The 22084-nt window shown below is 39.4% G+C and overlaps 1 protein-coding gene across 16 annotated transcripts in view; it reads right to left on the bottom strand.

Moving 5' to 3' along the window:
* Positions 1-22084, bottom strand: part of MEIS2 (Meis homeobox 2) — a 235244-nt gene that overhangs the window by 194677 nt on the left and 18483 nt on the right. For all 16 annotated transcript variants that reach the window (XM_083615899.1, XM_083615889.1, XM_083615897.1 and 13 more), the window contains one exon: positions 20723-20837. In XM_083615899.1, the coding sequence (XP_083472025.1) occupies positions 20723-20837 (115 nt within the window). The remainder of the gene's footprint in view (positions 1-20722; positions 20838-22084) is intronic.

The raw sequence follows: 22084 nt of genomic DNA, 5'->3' as shown, positions 1-22084 counted from the left end.
CTTCCAACGGAAAGTAAAAATACATTAAAACATCAGTCATTAAAAACTTCCCTAAACAGATTACGTGATTTAAAGCCAGTACACAATAATAAATACACGCCGGGCAAGTAATAAACTGAAAAAGCTCCACTTTTGTTTTTTACCTGCAGGTGAAAAGAGAAGATGCAAAAGATCCCCTACGTTAGCCACCCCCAGCCTGGTGCCCTTCAGATGTTTTGGGTTACAGTTCCTGTGCTTGCTGCAGCTCAGTCGAGTTGTAGTTTGAAGCACATAGAGGGCACCAGTTTGGGGAAGACTTCTATAGGCAAACAGCCTTAAGCTTTCTACCTGAGCCACCGCTGTCCATGTGCTCATTGCAGACTCTTAAACAACAGAGAAAGAGGCATACAAGATCTGCACATGCCAAGCTGAGAAAAATCAATGTCAGAGTCTAAAAGACAGAACTACTCAAGTGCAAGGTCACTAAACCCTATAGCCCTGAGTCCAAAGAAATCCTACAGGAAAAGGAGAGAAAGAGGTTTCTAACAACATCCAGCAAAGTACAACTGCCCTTGGATGCTTTGATACACAAAAGGGAATTCAAACATCAATGCAGGATGGGATTTCCCTTGAACTGCATATATCAGACATGTTTGTTCAGGAGAAAGTATTTGTTATACAAAAGCATGCATGCATAACGACAAATGAAATACTGTTGTGCATAATACACTAAAAACAGTATTCAACAGTGTTTTATTCTTGTGCAAAGTTTGCTCTTGTACTGGTGCCAAGATGTATGTCATCTTTCAGTACTGACTTCATAAATGCTGATTGAAAAGTCAAAATGATGGCCTTATTACTAAGGCTGCAAGGTTTAATAGATTTTAATCAATAGTATTAATTAACTACAGCTTCCAACAGTGAGGCCATATATTAATGGGGAGGAGATTAGAAAGCACATTTGTTTATATTTTGAAACCATTTTGAGTATGGTGTGTTACTGCAACAGCAAATTTAAAAGAAAATGTTACAAAATTAGTGCTAGCTTCAAAAAGAAAAAGAATTATATCTCCCTCAATATCCTCAACAATTATTTACAATCTATAGTAAAGTTTTAGCAACATGTAAATTTATCTGAAATCAACCAATCAATTAAAGCCATATATTTAGCTTATTGAAAATGATGTTCTAACAGCTACAGTGCACTATTTTATGGCAATTTGCACTGGTCACACCTTTTTCCTGGGAAAGGACCATTTTGAACAAACAATGCAAATAATATAATTATGATAGCCAGTGCTATTTTTCTAGAAAAAGAGGTGCCAGAACTCACCATGAACACCTCCCTTGTTCTTTTATAATGGCAATGGCATCCACCTGAATGGTGCCGGAACTGAGTTCTGGTGAGTTCCGGCTGCAAAAAAACGGCCCTGATGATAACCATTGTGTGTTGTACTTTAGTTCCACTGACATCAACAGGTTTCAAATGTTTTTATTTATTTAATTATAAAAAATACTTATATATTGATTAAAATAATGTTTTAGCATGTATATAGCTGAATTCTGCAGAATGAATACAGTGGTACCTCTGGATGCGAATGGGATCTGTTCCGGAGCCACGTTTGCATTCAGAAGCGAACACAACCCGCATCCGCGTGTTTGCATGTGTGTGGGTCGTGATTCGCCATTTCTGCGCATGCGCATGATGTAATTTTGACCATCTGCGCATGCGCGAGCGGCGAAACCCGGAAGTAACGCGATCTGTTACTTCTGGGTCACCGCAGGGCGCAACCTGAAAATACTTATCCTGAACCTACTTCAACCCAAGGTATAGCTGTATACAGGTTCCAATGTTAAGTCAGCAAATGTGGAGAATGAAATATGAGTACAAATCTCTCTTTGCACTATGAGAAACATTTGTTTTTGATTCAAATTTTAAATCAGTAACAATACATAAAAATTAGGTGCCACTTTTGCTACTGTTACTCTGGCAACTCTATTCATTCTGTGCTTTAATTTAATTTTTCATTTATCCCTATATGGTAAATAATTTGAAAGATTGTTCAAAATTGGCTTTGGCTGCATATAGGCAATAGGCTACAAAATATATTGTGGAATGGGAATTATAATGTGATATTTAATAGAAAGCAGTATTTTATCTTAGTTGGGAAAACATATATACCTAAATATCATATGTGGTAAGATAATAACACTTGTGAGCTTTTAAAAACAGTCAAAACTTAAAATCATTGTGTAAATGCTCATGTGGGCATCCCAATCCACAACCCAATTAAATTGATTTAGTTGAATGTAAGTTTAAATCCAAGCACTTTCGATTAACAGAGTTATGCACTGGATTGAGAGCACTTGGGGATGCAATACCAATTATTGGATGCTAGTAACTATTTTAGAGCTACTGAGGTTAATACAACTGATAGACTAAGATAAGTAGTAATTAAGCCTTGTTTGAACTGTTGGTATTTATCCCAATGTTGTATAAAGTGGCTTTGGCGACGTAAATACTCTCACATTAAAAACCAGCATTGTGTCAATGGCATTATTGAAACTATTCATGTGTCACTTTTTCAATACAACAGTGCAACTTGCAATATAGCTGTTGCTCAGTGTGATTTACTGCACTGGAATGGCAAGCTGTGGGTTCGAATTCCCACTTAGCCATAAAGCTGACCGGGCAACACTTGGCCACTCACTCACACTGTCACCCTAATCTACCTCTCTTGGATGGGTGGGTTTTTCTTAAAGGTAAAGGGACCCCTGACTATTAGGTCCAGTCGTGACCGACTCTGGGGTTGCTCGCTCATCTCGCTTTATTGGCCGAGGGAGCCGGCGTACAGCTTCCGGGTCATGTGGCCAGCATGACTAAGCCGCTTCTGGCGAACCAGAGCAGCGCATGGAAACACTGGTTACCTTCCCGCCAGTACCTATTTATCTACTTGCACTTTGACGTGCTTTCAAACTGCTAGGTTGGCAGTAGCAGGGACCGAGCAACGGGAGCTCACCCCGTCACGGGGATTCGAACCGCTGACCTTCTGATTGGCAAGTCCTAGGCTCTGTGGTTTAACCCACAGCACCACCCATGTCCCATGGTTTTTTCTTAAATGTGTGCTAATCTCTAGAAATGCAGATGACCGTGATGAATTTTGTAGTATTTCAGGGTTGCTATTGCTCCACTCCTAGTTACGGACTTCCTTTGTTACTATGGAGTGGAAAACATTCACTCCACCTATCCCTCCATGCATCACTGCAGTATTAATCGCTAGGAACATAGGAAGCTGACATGTGGGTCTTGTTTAGACATAACACAAATCTATGGTTTATGACAACATGCACAAGCCTCAAACTCAAGCAGTCCTCCCTCTTCAACTCAAGCACAGATGAGAGCGACAGTTTTTGTTTTTATTCGTAACTAATTTCAATTTAGCATTATGCCTGAAACTGGACAAACTGTGGTTCACTGAGTGAATGTCAAAGCATACTTTATGAAGTTGGTTTGCCTCAATAGATTAACAGCAGTTTAGGATTCAAATGTAATACTAAACTGGAGTTAATTAGAAATGGAAGCAAAATCTTCCAATCTTGACCTTGTGGTCACACTCGAGGATAAGAGGGATCTGCTTTAGGCTCATTTTCATAACTCTAAATTATGTTTTAGTATTACATCTGAACAAAGCCACTCAACAGACCAGTGGTCCATTTAGCTCAGTATTAGTGATCTCCTGATGTTGTTGGACTACATCTCCCGTTATCTCTGATCATTAGCCATGCTACTACATTAGCAGAGGCTTGACAACCATATGTCAGGAGTGCTCTGATGGTGTTTCCTGCTTGGCAGGGGGTTGGACTCGATGGCCCTTGTGGTCTCTTCCAACTCTATGATTCTATGATTCTATGATTCTACTTGAGGCTAATGGGAGCTGTAGTCCAGCAATATCTAGAGAGCACCATGTTGGCTATTCCTTGTCTACAATGACTGGCAGCAACTTTCAAAGGTTAAGACAGGAATCTTTTCCATCCATACCTGTAGATCCCACATACTGAACCTGGGAACTTTTGCATGCAAAGCAGATTTACTGCCACTTCACTGTGGTTCTCCACCAATGTGCCCATCCAATGAAAAATGGGGGGGGGGAGTTGGAGAACATTCATGCATTAATTAATAATAATAATAATAATAATAATAATAATAATAATAATAATAATTCATTTTACCTAATAAAATTAATTGGTATAGAAACCCTAAGGGAGAATCTAGAATTCGGCATCCAGGTTGCTCACTGGGGCATGATGGTTTGAGCATATTACACTGATCCTAGCCTGACTGCACTGGCTGCCAATTAGCTTCTACGCTCAATTCAAAGAGCTGGTTTGGACCTAGAAAGCTTTAAATGGCTCAGGATCGCAGTACCTCAAGGACCGCCTCTCCTCATATAAACCATCATCTGAGGCCCTTCTTTGTGTGCCTCCTCTACATAAGGTCCGGAGGGTGGAAACATGAGAACGGGCCTTTTCTGCAGTTGCTCCCCATTTGTGGAATGCTCTCCCCAGGGAGGTTCAGCTGGCGCCTTCATTATAGACCTTTAGGCGCCAGGCAAAAACGTTCCTCTTCAACCAGGCCTTTGGCTGATTAATATTCTACAGCCTTTTAAAGGAGTCTGTGGGAAGAGGGGTTATTGTTTTGTTGTTTTTGTTTTAATTATTTATTTGCGTTTTTATCTTGTACCACCCTGAGGATCTTGCAGTGAAGGGTAGAATATAAATTTAATAAATAAAATAAAATAAATAACCAGTCCCTCACAAAAAATGAAAAAGCAAACATTGCTTTAAGAAATATCTCAGTTCCTTTTGTGGGGAAACGTCAAATGCACCAAAACACTTTATAACAGGCATAGGCAAACTCGGCCCTCCAGATGCTTTGGGACTACAACTCCCATAATCCCTAGCTAACAGAACCAGTGGTCAGGGATGATGGGGGTTGAGGGATGATGTAGTCCCAAAACATCTGGAGGGCCGAGTTTGCCTATGCCTGATTTATAAGCCTCTTCAGAAAATGTCCAATGCTAGCCCTTCTCAGAATAGTCTGGCTGAAGTTACTGGGCATGGCTAATTTAGGTTCATTCATTTCAGTGGGTCTACTCTGAGTAGAAATTAATTGGCCATAACCCCCAAGCAGTTAAATATTTCTAAGTGTATAAACAGCACATGAAATTGTGAAATCAGGAAAAGTAGGAAAGACATTAGAAGAAAATTCCATCCACAGAACTCTACAGCTCTACAGCTGTTTTATTCCCACACAATGTCACTAATCTCTGATTAGTTCTATGGATGACCATTCAACATGAGAAATGTGGAGAAGCTTTCCCACATGTAAAAAGAACCCAACTTCTACCACACATAATAATGTGTGGCAGAAAGAAAATTATGTTCCCTTTATAATGGTGACAAAGTAACCACATGGTAGAAAACCTACCATAACCATAGTTGGTTGTCTGCATCACTCAGAGTGCCCAGAATCCCAATACCCATATTTTCATGTAAAAACACTTCTGAACATGTTCTTAGTAGGGTTCTCTGGATTTTACCTTTAAAGCTTTACTTTGGTTTTCTAAAGCAGCTTTCGGAATGATAAAAAGCAGCTATTTGGAATGCCACTGCTTTCAGGAGGTGCAACCCATCTGTATGGAGCATAAATTGAAGGCCCTATGCAAATGTCTCTAGCATAATGTGATTCATGAAATAAACTGTGAAGCATTAACAAGTTTTGTAGGGGGGTGAGCTGCATTTGGACACTGTGTGGATAATATAAACTATGTATAAAGCAATTCAGACACGAAAAGAAATGCAAATGGTTTTCAAAAATCAACTCCCTCTGAAATGGGGATGCTGTTTTGCCCAGGGTGGAATTGGAAGGGCACACACTTTATCAGGGGCAGGACATGGTACAGGATAGACCAACAGGTTGTTCCTCCATGTCCACCTATGGATTTTTTAAAAGCACCCCTTGCAAAAGTATACCCACTTACCCACCTATTCTTACTCTTAATAAATAGGTTTTCACTCAAGCCTTACTATGGATCAAAGCTGACTGCTAGAAGACAGAGGTGAGATCATCTCAAGGATCTGTTTAAAAACAGACATTCAAATGCGGCTCTATTAGGTGCTATGTAGTCTGTATCTGGTCACACTTAAGATGGAATCTGAATCTTTTAGGTGCTATGCAGATTTTAGGTTGGTTTCAGTAGTGTTTGCAACCTCATAACTGCATAGCACCTAACAGAGATTCATTTGAATCTTAAGCTTGAGACCAGATACAGATTCAGTCAATCTTCCCCTCCCCTCATTCTGGAGAATATGACAGCTTGTGCACTATTTTGTGACATTTTGGTTGGCCTAAAAATATATTGTCTTAATATGGATTTTGATTCTTTTTTCCTTGTGGGCCAACACAGCTACCTTTTGCAGAACAGATCTGTTTAATTTTATCCAATAGAAGTAAGGTACTGAATAGAATGATAGGAACAACAAAATTCTTGTATTAAAATCTGCATCACTACCGTGCTGTTTTTCCTACTCCACAGAGCTGTCAAGTATTACATAGTCAATTAAATAGCAGCATGATAATGGAACGTAAGTTGCCGTATAATAGCCACAAGACCTCCAAGGCTTATATTGGTCCCACAGCTATACAGGTTGCTTTCATCTACCACATCATATTAGGGACATCTTGATTAATCTTCCTGATAATTTTAGACACATCTATGTCTCATTCCTCTACTGTTTTCACCTGATAAGAGCAAATAACAGCCGTCATGAACTGAGAAAAAACTGAAAGGTCAGAATATGTTGCTAATATTCTCTTTATCCACTTGTTGTTTCCCCCTTATAATCTCTTAATTGATTTCTGAAAATAAATGCTTTCGTGGCTAAAGTCAAAGCAGACAGTATTACTTCAGCAGTACAATAAACTATGTGTACACATTTACTTTTTATACATAGATGTTAAATCTGTGACTAAGTTAGTAGTGACTAACTTAAATCCATTTATTTCAATGGGTCTACTCTGAGCATGACTTAGTCAAACACCACTCCAAGTGTTTAAATTGAGAAGAAGAGTAAGTTGCTGTTGAGGGTTCCTATGAATTTCTTTATTGAAACAAGATCTTAAGATCTTTCACTTGTGTGATGTCTATTTCATTTCAATATTTCATTAGTTTCCAACAGTGTCTGTTCCCTGATTAATTTATGCTGCAGCTTTGGCATTTGGTGCAGCCCCTAATGATAATATACATATGTCCTGATTTACAGCATTTTTACCTTAACTCAGTCATCTAAATGAGTGCTTTGGAAATTACCTTGCTGATTGACTGGACTTTCTGGTAATATCTGGTGGAAATACTTAAATTTTTGAATATGACATAAGGTATGTCTAACTCAATAGCAACAAATCATGACTTAAGGAGGACACGCACTGATCTCTGTGAGTGAAGGAAGAGCTAATTGGGAGTTAGATTCAGTGTGATTATCAGCTTGTTTATGATAAGGGAGTAGTTTTTTGAATGGCACTGTAAATTCATCATTGATTGTGGTGTTAAAACAGAGTGTGTTTTTTTCTTATTTTGCTTGGTTGTGAGGATCTGTTTTTTTAAAGCAGATGACAGTGTCATGTTAGGATATGCTTAAGCCTCAAGAAACGGAACCAATTGCATCAGCCTGTTTTCAAATCTCACCTTTTCTTATGTCAGAAAGCATATGTTTCAAATGTTTACTGTTATGAGAATGAACATTAGTAATTCTATCACTGTCATTAGGAACTTTAGACTGACCCAATTAAAATGAACTGTGTCTATACTGCTGGAACGGACCAAGCTACAGAAACAGACATTTGAACATCCTGTTCATGATTATAGGCCATAAGGACCCAAAGATGGCATAGGCGTTTGTGGACCATCTGAATTCTTATTCAGAAAGGGGGGGGCAGAGAGAGAGAGAGAGAAGGGAGATAGAAAAGAAAAGAAAAGAAAAGAAAAGAAAAGAAAAGAAAAGAAAAGAAAAGAAAAAGAATGACGTGAGCTGACTGTCGTGGGTCATGTTTTTTAATCCAGAGTATTGGACATGTAACACAGCAACAAGAGTTGATCATTTTGTTTAATCACCTTTTGGATCTTTGCCAGATGGTCTCTATTGAGAGCGCTGCAAACAGAGAGAGATGAACTGCGTCTAACATGCCACTAGAGCTTTCCCGTAAATGTCTGAGAACTGAATCCAACAAGAATTTAGTCTCGGAGCAGAAAGGGATACATTTAAAAACTATGTGCATTAACTATACTTTTCCCCATAGAATCCTCACTTGGCATGAATAATTTACCCACTCTTATGCTAATGGGATCATGAAAGTATCCCTCTGTCTTTAGTGCAGCTATTCTCAGCTTTCAGTAATTACCCCACCCAGTGAAAATAACATGGCTTCTGCATTTGAACGTCCTACTACTAATACCTGGCAATTAGAAAATCATGGTTGACAGTGGAGCAGTCCAAAAAGTGGACAGAGCCCAAGGAGCCTGAGAGAAGGGTCTTTTGGGGGGGGGGGGGGGTTTCCATTGTCAACACTTCTTTAGTTGCCTAGGATCAACATAATTTCACAATTTATTAACAATGAATTTTATTAGGGAGGAAAGCTATAACTATAAGAGTTTGATGATTCTGTCAGCATAATTTAAGATTTTAAAAATCTGCATAGCCTTTGTAAATATGGTAAATGAGTATTCAAACTTGCTAACTTTGTAATATTAAAATCAAATGAAGACTACCCTTGCATTGGAGGGGGGTGGTTTAAGGTTAAAAATAGTCCATTATAAAGACCTAGTCTTTGACCTCTATCCACAACACTACATACTAGGTAGTTCACTGTGTAAAAATTATCAGGCTGAAACATCTGGGAAAGAAAGCTATGAAACAGCAGGGAACGTGGCTGGTTTATTGTTTATCTTTTGTTTATGAGGCAGTATTCAAGTTTAATTACTACTCTAAATTAAACTCTAACAGGCATCAGGAGACATCCCTTTACTCAGGCTAAGTTTTAAAAAAATCCAGAGATACCAACACTACACTTTTCAAATAATTCAATATATATAAGAAGATATTAGTCACACTCTAGCAATTCAGAAAAGCATTACTACGCCTCCATGTAAAGTTTCAGAATACTGAATTATGGAGGCATTCCTATTCTAACTGGTATATATATTACTGTAATTAGACAAGTGCAAAAGTGTCAAATAGTTTTGGACACATGGGGCAGATTAAACATGTCAGAAGATGGGCCTTGTATTTAAAAACAAAAATGCATGTGATAACGCCAAAGATCCTACTAATTGCCCTCTCTTTGCTAATATTGTTCAATTATTTCCTTTGAGAAGCCATGTGGAGAAGCCAGGGGGAAAGAAAGTTCTTTGTGTCCTTTATACTAACAGTAAGCGACCAGTTCGGGATGAACTTAGCTGTAGGAAAAATACAAAGTTTAAAAGCAACTTGCAAAAGATTATTCCAGATGGCATCTGTCATATCGTATTTAGAGGGGCGGGGGTTGTGTGTGTTTTTTTAAGCAAAACTCCCACTACTATGAAAACATTCCATTTCATAGAGAGATTTCATAGGCTGCATTAGAACACAACATATTTAGAACACATAGTCACTATAAAATAATAACTTGGAATGATTTTCAAAATATATTTTATGTTATATTATTTTAAAGAACTCATCATTTGCAAGGGTGGGTAGAAACTAATGGAGTAAGATGTAAGTCTTAAAATGTATTATAATATTTTAAGAGCTCACTCACCTCTAAGCTTTAAATTCAATAAAAGATGAGAATCTGCAGTTTTCACCAGTATAATGACTAGAAAACTGTACAATAAATAAAAGAGATTTACTATGAAATTGTAGCCCCACTGACTGGTGTGGTTAATAGAAAGGGACATAATACAGTTACAAAAATATTATTTTAAAAAAATAATCCAGCAGGTATTTTTTTCAATATAGGAGGGTAAAAAGCAAAGGAAGATGGGTGGATAATAAACTGTTAGCTTCTTTAGCTCAGTTTGATCTGGCAGTTTAATGGTTAATACGCATGCAGTGTGTGTAGTGTGAGCTCAGCAGTTACTGGGCCAACTGTCTCAGTATTTCTGGGAATTCTGCCTATTCACAGTGCAGAGATGGTTCAATTGCTGCAAAATGTACAAAATGAATTTTACAAAAATGAATTGCAAGGGAAGCCCCATTACAATGATTTTACAGCAAAGATGTCAACATCAATTTTTCTCTCATGCATAACTAATGATTAAAACAGCATATTCCATTTGCTTAAGACAATTTATTTCATATTGGCACATCAAAAATATTGAAACAAAGTCATCCCTGTCCTTTTTTATTCATTGCTGCTGAACCCACACTATTGTTAAAACTAGAATAATAATAATAATAATAAAACAAGCTTGGCAAGTAATGCTTAAACCAAAGGTTTCATCAATATTCTTCAATTTGTCAACATCTCAATGACAGCAACAGGAGGGAAGTGCATGTTTTTGTGTGTGCTTTAAAACATGGGGAGGCCTTTCTCTTAAAATAGGTCCCATCCACCATGCCAACAGAGATTATTCATGCACATCATTGATAAGCAAAGATCTAAAAACTTTAAAAGGAAAAACGGATTTACAAAACCTGCTTAACTGCTGCATCTAATCCTGCTGAAAAATAAGACATTTGGCCTGGTGTAGCAAAAGTGTTCTGCGTGCAGAAGGGGGTTTTCTGAAGTGGATCTCCTTGCTGGCTGAGGTGTGCGCCTACAAAAGGCTTCTGTGTTGATGAAGCACCTAGGGCAGGGGTCTGCAACCTTTAAGACAAAAAGAGCCACTTGGACCCGTTTCCGAAGGAAAAAAAACTGGGAGCCACAAAACTCGTCATTATAAAAATAACTTTTTTGTCACTTTTTTTTATTATTTCTTTGTTTGACCCCTCAGAATTACTCCTCCTCATAGAAATAAACGTTAAATTAACAAGTTACCTTTTTGTGTGTGTGTGTTCTTCACTCCCCTTCAAAACAGTGACCAGCGTACATGCCCCTTACAATGTAGCGGGCGGGCAGGCGGGAAGGTGACGTCGGGACGGTGCGTGACTAACGCACGCACCGCCCCCATGCGACATCACAGCCAGTACAGCGCCCGCCACAGTGGGGAGTGTCGAGGCGCACAATGCGCCTCCTCCCCTCGCTAGCATCCACCCCGGAGCCACGGCAAAGGTGTAAAAGAGCCACATGCGGCTCCGGAGCCGCGGGTTGCAGACCCCTGCCCTAGGGCAAGGCACCCAGTGCCAGTTGCTGGATGAGCTCCATACATGCATCCACTAATATGGTGGCAGCAGTATCAGCTTTGAGAGGACTATCATCTGTTCTGTGAGGGAAAAGAACTGTATCCAAACCTGATTCCCTGTCTCCTACACACACACACGCACACACACACACACACACACACAGAGCGTGGCCAACAAGTGATCAGCACAATCACACCTGACCATGCTGACGATTTAAGTAGAATGAAAACTTTGAACTCTTTGAAATCATATTGCATATTGTTAATGGGAAAATATAATTGGAATTCATGGAGCTACCACCAAACATTTATTCTTAAGCCATTTTGACTCAGTAAACTGCTTTGAGGTTTCGCTAAAATGGAGCGGTAGATATGTTAAATAAAAATGCATCAACTTTTTGGCCTCTACTTTCATTCAACAAAATTTCCATTTTCCATCAAGAAAACTCTAGCTGTTTTTAATGGGAAAGTAAAACTTGAACATATATGTTAGAGCTACACATGTGCCCAATTTGCATAACAATGTTAAGTATCCGATCTTTTAAAAAGTGAATATAAAAAATCCCTAAAATTTTAAGGTGGCTGTTGTCCCCCCCCCCCCCGCCCCGGTATCAGTATTCACTCCCGCACCAGATTTGAAGAATTCTCATTTTATGCCCACTGTGTTAATGCTGCTTGCATAATCAAGAAAAGAAAATTTCTATTAAAAAATTTAATGCCAATTCCATTTCAAAAATTAATTAATAACACAACTCAACTTTTTTCAGTATGAATTAGCTCAAATATGTAGCATAGGATAAGCATGTGTGATTTCAGTGAATATCTCTGCTGACTTTGCCCTGGAACAATTAATGAATTTTTCACACAGAAAACTACATCAGACTATCAAAAAAAGTATTTCAAAGGCGGTTTTAGATATTCACCGATACAAATGTGTGGTTATAACCCTGTCACACACTAACCTCTCCTTAATAACACAAGTAGCCTTATTCAGGGTGATCGAAATTTAGCTGCTTTAAATTTCAGATCAAGTTTTCTTCTGCTTTAAGGTTTATTAAGTTCATGCTCCTAAGCCTAAAACAATAGGACAGGTGTCAGGGACATTTCAATGGATAAGGAAAATCATGAGAGTGAATCTCATAATTCTCCAAGGTTCCTAGCATTGTATCCAGCGCTGTGTAAATAATTTTATGCTTGTGCAACAGAATTCCCCCCTCCTCTCCTCCCTGTGTGCACCCCCAAAATTTGTTCCAGATTTTGAGGGTGTGTAGGGGGTTGCAAGGGACACGGGTGGCGCTGTGGGTTAAACCACAGAGCCTAGGACTTGCCGATCAGAACATCGGCGGTTCGAATCCCCGCGACGGGGTGAGCTCCCGTTGCTCGGTCTCTGCTCCCTCCAACATAGCAGTTCGAAAACATGTCAAAGTGCAAGTAGATAAATAGGTACCGCTCCGGCGGGAAGGTAAACGGCGTTTCCATGCGCTGCTCTGGTTCACCAGAAGCGGCTTAGTCATGCTGGCCACATGACCCGGAAGCTGTACGCCGGCTCCCTCGGCCAATAAAGCCAATAAAGCGAGATGAGTGCCGCAACCCCAGAGTCGGCCACAACTGGACCTAATGGTCAGGGGTCCCTTTACCTTTACCTTTAGGGGGTTGCAAGGGGCAAGAGAGGGAGAGGAAGTTCCATTGTGCACACAGATGTACATTGCAAAACAGAACTGCAGCTTTTGATACATCCAAGGTACATAAGCGATTCAAATGCATATAATGGGTGAAGTGTCTCTGTTGCCAGTCCTCATGGTAACTGATAACTACTACTTTGATTCGTGTGGCTAGTTTCTCCTTTTTTCTTCCTCTGTTCATTTATAATCCTAGCCTTGGATTACCTGTCTATCTACCTGTCCCACATCACACTTATGCCATAATCAGTTCCACAGTACACGTCATTGTTTTTGCTATAAGAGACTAACCTGGCTACCTTTCTGGAAATTTATAGAAAAATTGGCTCTTGCCTATTTATAGTTGCACTCAGATGGCACAGTAATCTATGCCCAGATGTCCATACTGGCTGTACATACTTAAACCAAATTTTGCATGTGACTTTCCATTGCAGAATCAGGTGAATTCCCTGCTTTGCCAGTATGTACAAGCTCTGTGTGCATTGCTTTAAGGCCAATGCCTTCTGTTGCAGAACCCAAGGAGAATAACTAGCTACATTTAGATAGATGTTAAAGAGAGAGTTTGTTAAGCCTTTTAAGAGCCAAATATCTCTTGGGATCAGGCCTTCTGGGTATAAAACTAGCATGATAGGCCATTCATAAAACCCATGTCTCATTAAGTATAAGACAAGTATTCCTTGGTGGTTTTGTGTAGGCCACATGGTTTAAAATGTTAAAATGTTTGTAGGATTATACATGAAAAGCATAATATCAAATTCACTATCTGAAATACCCTATAAAGAGATAATAAAAGATTGAAAAGTCAATGAAAAGTATATCTGTTACTATTGTATAGAACATCACAAGCTGTTAGCAGTTTAAAGCAGTGATTTGTCAGTGGTTTTTTACTTTATTTTATATAGAAGAAGGAAAATGTAGCACTCCAGAAGACACACAGATCCTTTCTTCCAGACAAATGACTGGATGATAAAACTGCACATACTTCTAACGTGCTGATTAGGGTTTTACATATATACTTTCTGGCAAAACCCCAGAGTCTTCTTTCTCTCCTCCCCACCTCTCGGACCCTTTTCTGCTATCTCTCTTGCCATAACTCAGCTAACCCAACAGAACCAGTCAGTTTTAAATTTCAGTTGGGACCCCTGTGACCTGTTAATGAATCTACAGAGAGGAGGAAAAACTCACAGTGTTGAGTTATGCCTAGTGTTGCTAGCTGACTTGGAGTCAGAAATGCTTGAAGCGTTAACGTAATTGCAAGAATGTGAAAAATGAAGCGTTGGGCTCCTGAGCAAAGTGAAAGGTCAAAGCAAGCCTTACACAAAACAAGTCTCTGGAAGATGGCCTCATTACACCATTAAATCGGCTTCTTTCCCTTTTTTCTCTTTCTTTGTAAAATGTTTTAGTGTTTCATTTCTATTAATAGAGTTAGTTAACCCTTCCTGGCTTTAAATACATACGTACATTCATACAAACAACAGCAAAAGAATACCAAGAATATCTACTTTTTCCTCTTTGACTGAATATTTTCTGACACAATTTGCTTCAGTGAATCTCAGCCACAATTAAGGTAGCAATTGCTTTGGAGCAGTCTAATAATCAAGACTAGTACAAGATACAGTACAGTTTGGTTTTCTCTTGTACAACCAAGATGACATGCTAAAAACAACACTGAGCCCAGCTAATATAATTAGGATTATCTTTCACTGAACACTGCCCAAAGGGTTTAACTCTTTCAATGCCAGAGCTGCAACTCACTCATAACTTTTTTCTTTTCTTTTTTTACTTCATCAGTCCTTTTTAATGCTATCATGGTGCTAGCCCTTCTCCCGGCTGTAAAATCTCCTCCTTCTTCTTCTTAGAATGTTCTAGAAAGAACAATAATTTAGGCAGCCGCCTTTGTTACAAGACGATCTAAGGCCAAGTATGCCCACAACATTGCTGAAGAAGAAATTTAGGAGGACTAACCCTTTCAAATTTCCCCCACTTTTATCTTCCATTAGCTGACCCACGGAGGAAGTAACATAAATGTTACTGACTTCTCTTCCTCACATTCCATTAAGTTGTTCTAATGGGAATACAACAATGGTTTTGTTTGTTTTTTATCTTGCTAAGCTCGTATACTGTGATATTTTTCCAGAAAAGGAGGTGACAGAACTCACCATCAACGTCCCGCTTGTTTTCTTATAATGGCAATGGCGCCCACCTGAGAAGTGCCGGTGAGTTCTGGCTGAAAAAAAGCTCTGCTCGTATATAAGGATTGAGATGAAGAAGTGAAAGAAAGAAAATAACCTAGAGCCTACAGTGAAAGAGATGAAGTGAGAGCATCCAGGGATGTGGGTGTGTGGGTTTGTAAGGGAGGAAGAAAATATTCAGATATTCTTCTTCCGTGTTTGCAGCTTTAAGACACACACACACTGAAGCTGGAAAACACTGCCTGAAAATTCACATCTTTGCAATGCAACAGCAGTCAGAATTCTTTTTACACATGCTGGCAAGCCTCTTCAAAACTAGTGTGCAAATCATATGTGTCATCTGAAGTGGGAAAAAGTAATGCTGGGATGAGAGAAAGAGACTGAGAGACAAAGATGTGGACTACTTACACATGTTCATCAGTGGGATGCTAATGGAATTTTACATATGCCTCCATCTCAGGGAAATTTTTACTGGCGTAGTGGCATCCTTAAGGGACCAGCAGCTATGGAAAACTTGCTACTATGGAACAAGGTTAGGGAAGCAGATGGTAGCATGAGAGGAGTACACTGCTGCTGGAAAAACACAAAATATACACAGAGCTAAGAATGAAGAAACCCAGTTCTTTAATTTCCATGTTAAACAGATGAGCAGGGAAACAGTAAGGGCAAGTAGTTCTTGCATGCCTATAAGACTGTGTTCAAGGAAATCACAATCCTAGACAGAAACAACTTCAATACATCTCCCTTCACAACACAGCCTAAAGTTGGGCTGACAAGGGCTCAGGGATGGAAGGGAGGATTTGAAAGGATAGCCTAGAAGTATCAACTTCCCCAGGCTCCCATATTGTCTCAAAATATTCACTTCAGTTGCTTAGGGGACTATTTCCTGCGGGTTTTTCAGATATTGCCCCCTCCAAAGGAAATGATAAAGGCAAACACAACAGAAGGGTTCTTTCAGAGTTTTCATTCCCTTGCTGGCATTTCCTGAGAAGGGAAGGAGATTGTGACCAGCAAGGCTTTTGCATAGACTCCTGCCCAAGCACAGTGTAAGTGCCAACTTATGGGGTGCTAACTGTTCGCCAGAATGTGAGTACACACTTGGGAAACCAGCTTTTCAGAACAATGTGTGTCAGACATATAGAAAATATTGGTCTACTAAATGAAGCAGCAGTGAACGTGATTTACTGGTCAAGTAAGAGCACACGGATTGGCTAAAGAATCGGTTTGTGAACATAATGTAAATATTGTTGAGCTGTCTATGAGTCTAACCTCTGAGGCCTGTGACAGCTGTCCAGAGTCCTTAGGGAAATCCAACCAGATGCACGGGGTATAAATAATAAAATTATTATTATTACTTATTATTATTATTACTTTAAAGAGACGACATCAAATCCTCCAATCTACTTCTGAGCAGTATATATTTCCTATCTTTACAGTTTCCTGGTCCCTATATACCATAACACATCATAGAATTAATGTAGTATATGCCTTTCTGTGGAAGGATATATATTCATGACTAAGAATTGAAGGGATCCATAGGATCCATAGGATTGGTGTACACTACACCAGAATTAAAATCATGTTGACTTTGTGACCCTTGCACAAGGCATGCATTTGTGAAAGACAGTTTTAGTTATTAATGATCACAGAATTGGCTATTTTTATTGTTTCAGAATACGACTTTATGTTATTCGTTCTGTTCACCACCATCTAATTATTAAAAAGGAAGGTTACATTTTTTACTTTTCTGGTTGCGGGTCTGAGAAGACTTTCAGTAACCAGGACAGGAACTTGTTCAGGCACTTAATCTAGCTACATCACAAACTCCATGAAAGTATGAAATAATAATGAAGCAACTAGAAATAAATATCATACATGAACTGGGATCAGAAGAGCCATTTGTGATTAATTTAAGCAATTGCCCACAGCCCATAAGCTTTTTATTTCCCACTCCATGGCAGGAAGGTTTTTTGTAAGGCTGAACTGAGTTTCTGGCACAGATTTTGGAGCTATGTAGGAGCCTACTGTTGGAAGGAGAGGACTCAGAAGCCCCTCTATCCATGCAAACTGGAACACAAAGTTATTTGGACCAGTTCATTATGTTTATATCCCACTTTCCCTACCAGCAACCCCTTGTTGTGAAATAAAATATGGGACCTGGGTTCAGAGTGTAGCACAATGGATGAATGAGAATGCCAAATGGAATGCCAATGGAAGAATGCCAAAATAATATGCAGTGTTCCAGCCCACCAGCTTCCCTTATTTCCTGAAAGAAGATGTATGGGGACTCAGTACTAGTATTTAGGTAGAGGCATGGGCATACCCAAGGGGCAGCAGGGAGCGGTAGCTCCCCCCCCCCCCCCGATTAAGTAAAACAGCTCCTTGGTCCCCTAAGGGGTCAAAAAGGGCTCTGCCCAGGAATCCCACACTACATCATATAACACTGGTGTTAAAGCAGTGGTTCTCAACCTTGGGTCCCCAGATGTTTTTGGCCTACTACTCCCATGATCCCTAGCTCACAGGACCAGTGGTCAGGGATGATGGGAGTTGTAGGCCAAAAACATCTGGGGACCCAAGGTTGAGAAAGGCTGTGTTAAAGGATCTACATTGGCTCCCAGTACGTTTCTGAGCACAATTCAAAGTGTTGGTTCCGACCTTTAAAGCCCTAAACAGCTTTGGCCCTGTATACCTGAAGGAGTGTCTCTACCTCCATCATTCAGCCCGGACACTAAGGTCCAGCTCCGAGGTCCTTCTGGCGGTTCCCTCACTGCAAGAAGTGAGGTTACAGGGAAACAAGCAGAGGGGCCTTCTCGATAGTCGTACCCGCCCTGTGGAATGCCCTCTCATCAGATGTCAAGGAAATAAACTACAGTATTTGACTTTTAGAAGACATCTGAAGGAAGCCCCATTTGGGGAAGTTTTTAATGTTTGATGTTTTTAATATTCTGTTGGGAGCTGCCCTGAGTGGTTGGGGCAACCCAGCCTGATGGGCGGCATACAAACAATAACATTACTATTACTACTACTACTACTACTACTACTACTACTACTACTATTACTACTACACCACAGGGTACAAGTCTATGACACAAAAACTGCACTTTTAAGTCTTCATGAAAACAGCGGGATGATAATTCATGCCAGGGTGCCTACACAGCAATTATATAGCAGCAAGCTTATGTTCTGCCACTGAATAAACACTCAGAAGTCAGCTGTACCAGACTCAGCTCTCTTATAAGTACACTTTAACAACAAATACCGGTAAGTGTGCTAACTGTCATATTCACATATTATATTTTTACACACACATTCTTAAAAATCAAAAATCTTACCCATATAGCTTAAAAAATAAAGAAATATTATGGCTATGCAACAGAATGCGACCTCCCTCTCCTCCCCCCGTGTACCCCATGCTCCCCAAATCTGTTCTGGTGTTTCTCCCAACCGTCTGGATTTGGGAAAGGTGTGGGGTACATGTGCGAAAAGGAGTAGGAGAGTAGGGGAAAGTTCTGTTGTGCAAGCACAAGGACTTACAGTAACAAAACAAGTGCACTGGACACCATCTAAAATGTGTGTAACAGCTCTAAGAATCTATTTTCAACCATACTTAGGGAGAAACTGCACAAAAGTTGGGAGTTTCAGGAAGATAGGAACCTGTTTATACAAAAGTCTTCGTCAACCCAATGCACTCCAGATTACTTCACCTATATGCATTAAGATTCTAACTCATTTATGCATTGGCAAAAAAGAGGAAATGCAGAATCAAAAAAAGAGGATGCAGCTTTGAATAAAATTTAGATATATATGCTAATATATATGTTCACATGCAAACTTAGAAATAACTGCTACAATTTAATAGAAATACATGCATCTAATTATGGTGGGGAAGACTGTGACCAGGTCAGCTTTATGCCTGCTCAGTCTGTTGTCCAGGTGCTAACATTTCCCTTCCTGTGGTTCTTTATATTAGACTGGACAGCCCTTGAAGTAGGACACAGGGTCATGCTACTTCCTGCAGTGCTCTTTGTACCAAAAAAGATGTTACGCGTTCCATCCATGGAACTCCCACCCTATGTGTAGTTAATCTCTGTGAACTTTCCCACAATTGTGCCCCAGCTCTTCAACAGAGAGGTAAGTAAGCACAGAACATGTAGTAGTTGTACCAAAGGAGCATTTATTCCTAAAGAAGCCAGCAGAACTATTAATCTTATGTAATGATCATGGAGTTTGCTGCCATTAGAAAAATATGCATAAATCAATCACAAATATGTATGAGCTTGTCCCTTACAACCAATCATGGACTACCTATATTACCTTCAGTAAAAGCATCTGAAATCTGAATCTTTTGAATAAAGGATTAATGCAAACACAGTTGTACTCATATAAGGGACAACCATGCCTCATCTCCAAACCTCTGAGGTTTTGGTCTTCATAGACCGGTGCAACCGTCTTCCCTATTATTCTTGATTTAAGAAAATCTACAGCACTTTAAAATTAGACAGTAATGATAAAAACTGTTTTGTAATATAATATAAATGTATATCAAAATTGGAAGGCTGTGGAAAACCGATTTTAAAATGTTTGCATCGAAAGCAGTTACTCCTCGGGTCTCAGTCTGAAGTTTAATGAACTTTTTTTTTGGGGGGGGGAATACCCAGTTATGCAGAATGAGTGGCACTGGATTCAATGGGATTAACAGCCCTATCTTAATTGTGCTTCCTTGAAATTAAATTCTACTGATCAGGGAGTAGCATACAATTGATTTTAGTAAAATTTGCTTCAAGCTAACATCTTTAATTCTAGGTTGTAAATATAGTGTACAAGTGGACACAACTACTTTTTTGTCTTAATTCTAATGCTGAAACCAAACCCCTTTCCATTTATTTCAATCAGATTTTTTTTAATGCAGTGCGATAGATGGCAATCCACAAGCCACTCACTGCAGAAGTTTAACCATTAACTTTAATGTGACTACTCTGGAAGAAATTGTGATACGGATTGGAGCCCGGCAATGATTACATGTGATTTTGCTTTTTAGCAAGTTAAGAATTTATGTTTGTTTCTTTTGTGGCTTAAATGCATTTCAACTAGCTATTGAAGCCTCCTTTTAGCTGACAGTACAAATTAAATTTTCTGTTTAGAGACCAGTACGAATTGCTCCATCACAGCTGGGGTGCATGTCTGCCATGATATTTACTTACACCACACAAAAATAAACTGCAGATAACCAAATTTGTAAAGGAATTGGCAGAACTAATCAATTGTTATTGCAAAGCTTGTTTGAAGATTAGATATTTAGCTTTGAAATAATAATAAAATACAGCTAAGTAGGTTGCAAAAAGGAAATAAATGTCTCCCTAAGTTACAGCTGATTACACTGCAAGCCTGCCACTCTTGTGTTTACACTAAGGCAGATGCACTGATATAATAAAAGACACTGAAGTTATTTTAGTCATGCCTACTTTGCACAGGGAAAAAAAGCTTGACCTTTTACCTTGCTCACTGCTGTTGTCTCCACTCTGGGAAGCATGGCCCCCACTGGAAGGCCCTGGTGTGCCTGCTGAGTGCGTTGAGGTTGCATCATCGTGGTCTCTCCAAGAGGAAGGATTCTGATGTCAAAATGTTGTTTTTTCCAGAGTTATCATTCCAATAGCAAATTGAGGAAGGGGAAGGAGAGAGGGAGGCAGAAAAAAGTGGGCACATTAGCACTTGTAAACACTCCCAAAATGCAGTTACTGTTTAGATGCAGAGGACATACTAATGTACCAATTCAATGCATGTTCAAGCACATTGGTTTAAATGAATTTTGCTGCAAAGTGTGCTTTGAATAATAGCTTAATTTCCCCTTTAAAATAGGCTCAAAGTTTGATTTTTTAAAAATACATATTCAGTAGCAGTCTATTTTTAATTCGTAAAAATGCTTCAGAAAAATACTTCGATAAACTTTCAGTGGCACCTTAATCCCTTGATTTTAATTTATGTGCAATGCAATCCTACAGATGTCTATTCAGAACTAAACCTTATTGAGATTTACTCCCAGGTATAGGATTGCAATCTTGGTTCTAGTATTCGAATGGGAATGATTATAGGTATGGCTACACATATGCCTCCTTTTGGGAACTTCTGCAGCCAAGCCCTGCTTTCCTCTAGACCACATCAGTGAGGCCAAGAGGGGGGCCTTGTCTGGGCAGCACACGACCTCCATACACAGTGCCCAGGCTTGCACCCCAGGGAGGTCACTTTGGTGCTGCTAACACAGTGGTTTTACTTCACCCCCAGAGGCACACTCCATTACCTCTTGAGACAGATGCCAACAACCACAACATGTAGGAAGTGTGAGATAATTTTAGGTTTTTAAAAGACATTGTATATTAAAATGTTTTCTAGATGTCTAAGACTGTCCCGAATAACCTCTAGGCAATTAGATGTATCTGTCTTTCTAATAGTATTCTTTTTCCATGAAATAAAATAAAAGAGAATGTGTGATTTAATATTATAGGAGATTTGGCAAAACTTGACTAAGTGAACCTTCTGCCTTAGTTGTTTAGTCATAACCCCTTGTCATTTTAAATGTACTGAGTATTGGTTTTCCTGGAGAGAAGAGCTGCTGTTTTAAAAAGGGTAAGTGAAGAAAACTGAAAGTTACAGCTAAGAGCTACTTTGCTAAGTGTATTCTCCTCCTGGTCCTCCTCCCCTTTCCTGATCATTCCCAATACCCTGCTGTTGCTTAAAGGAAAACAGGAATTCTACTGTACAGGAAAAGCTTTATCAGCACCACATGAAGGCAGGCAAGAGATGGAATTTCCTCTCACAGAAAAGGAGAGTAAGAACACATGCAATAGATCAGACTTGGGGC

The sequence above is a fragment of the Podarcis filfolensis genome, assembly GCF_964270895.1.
Source record: "Podarcis filfolensis genome assembly, chromosome: 1".
NCBI classification, from domain to species: domain Eukaryota; kingdom Metazoa; phylum Chordata; class Lepidosauria; order Squamata; family Lacertidae; genus Podarcis; species Podarcis filfolensis.
Note: the sequence above shows the minus strand (reverse complement) of the source record. Positions and strands in the feature narration are given on the sequence as shown.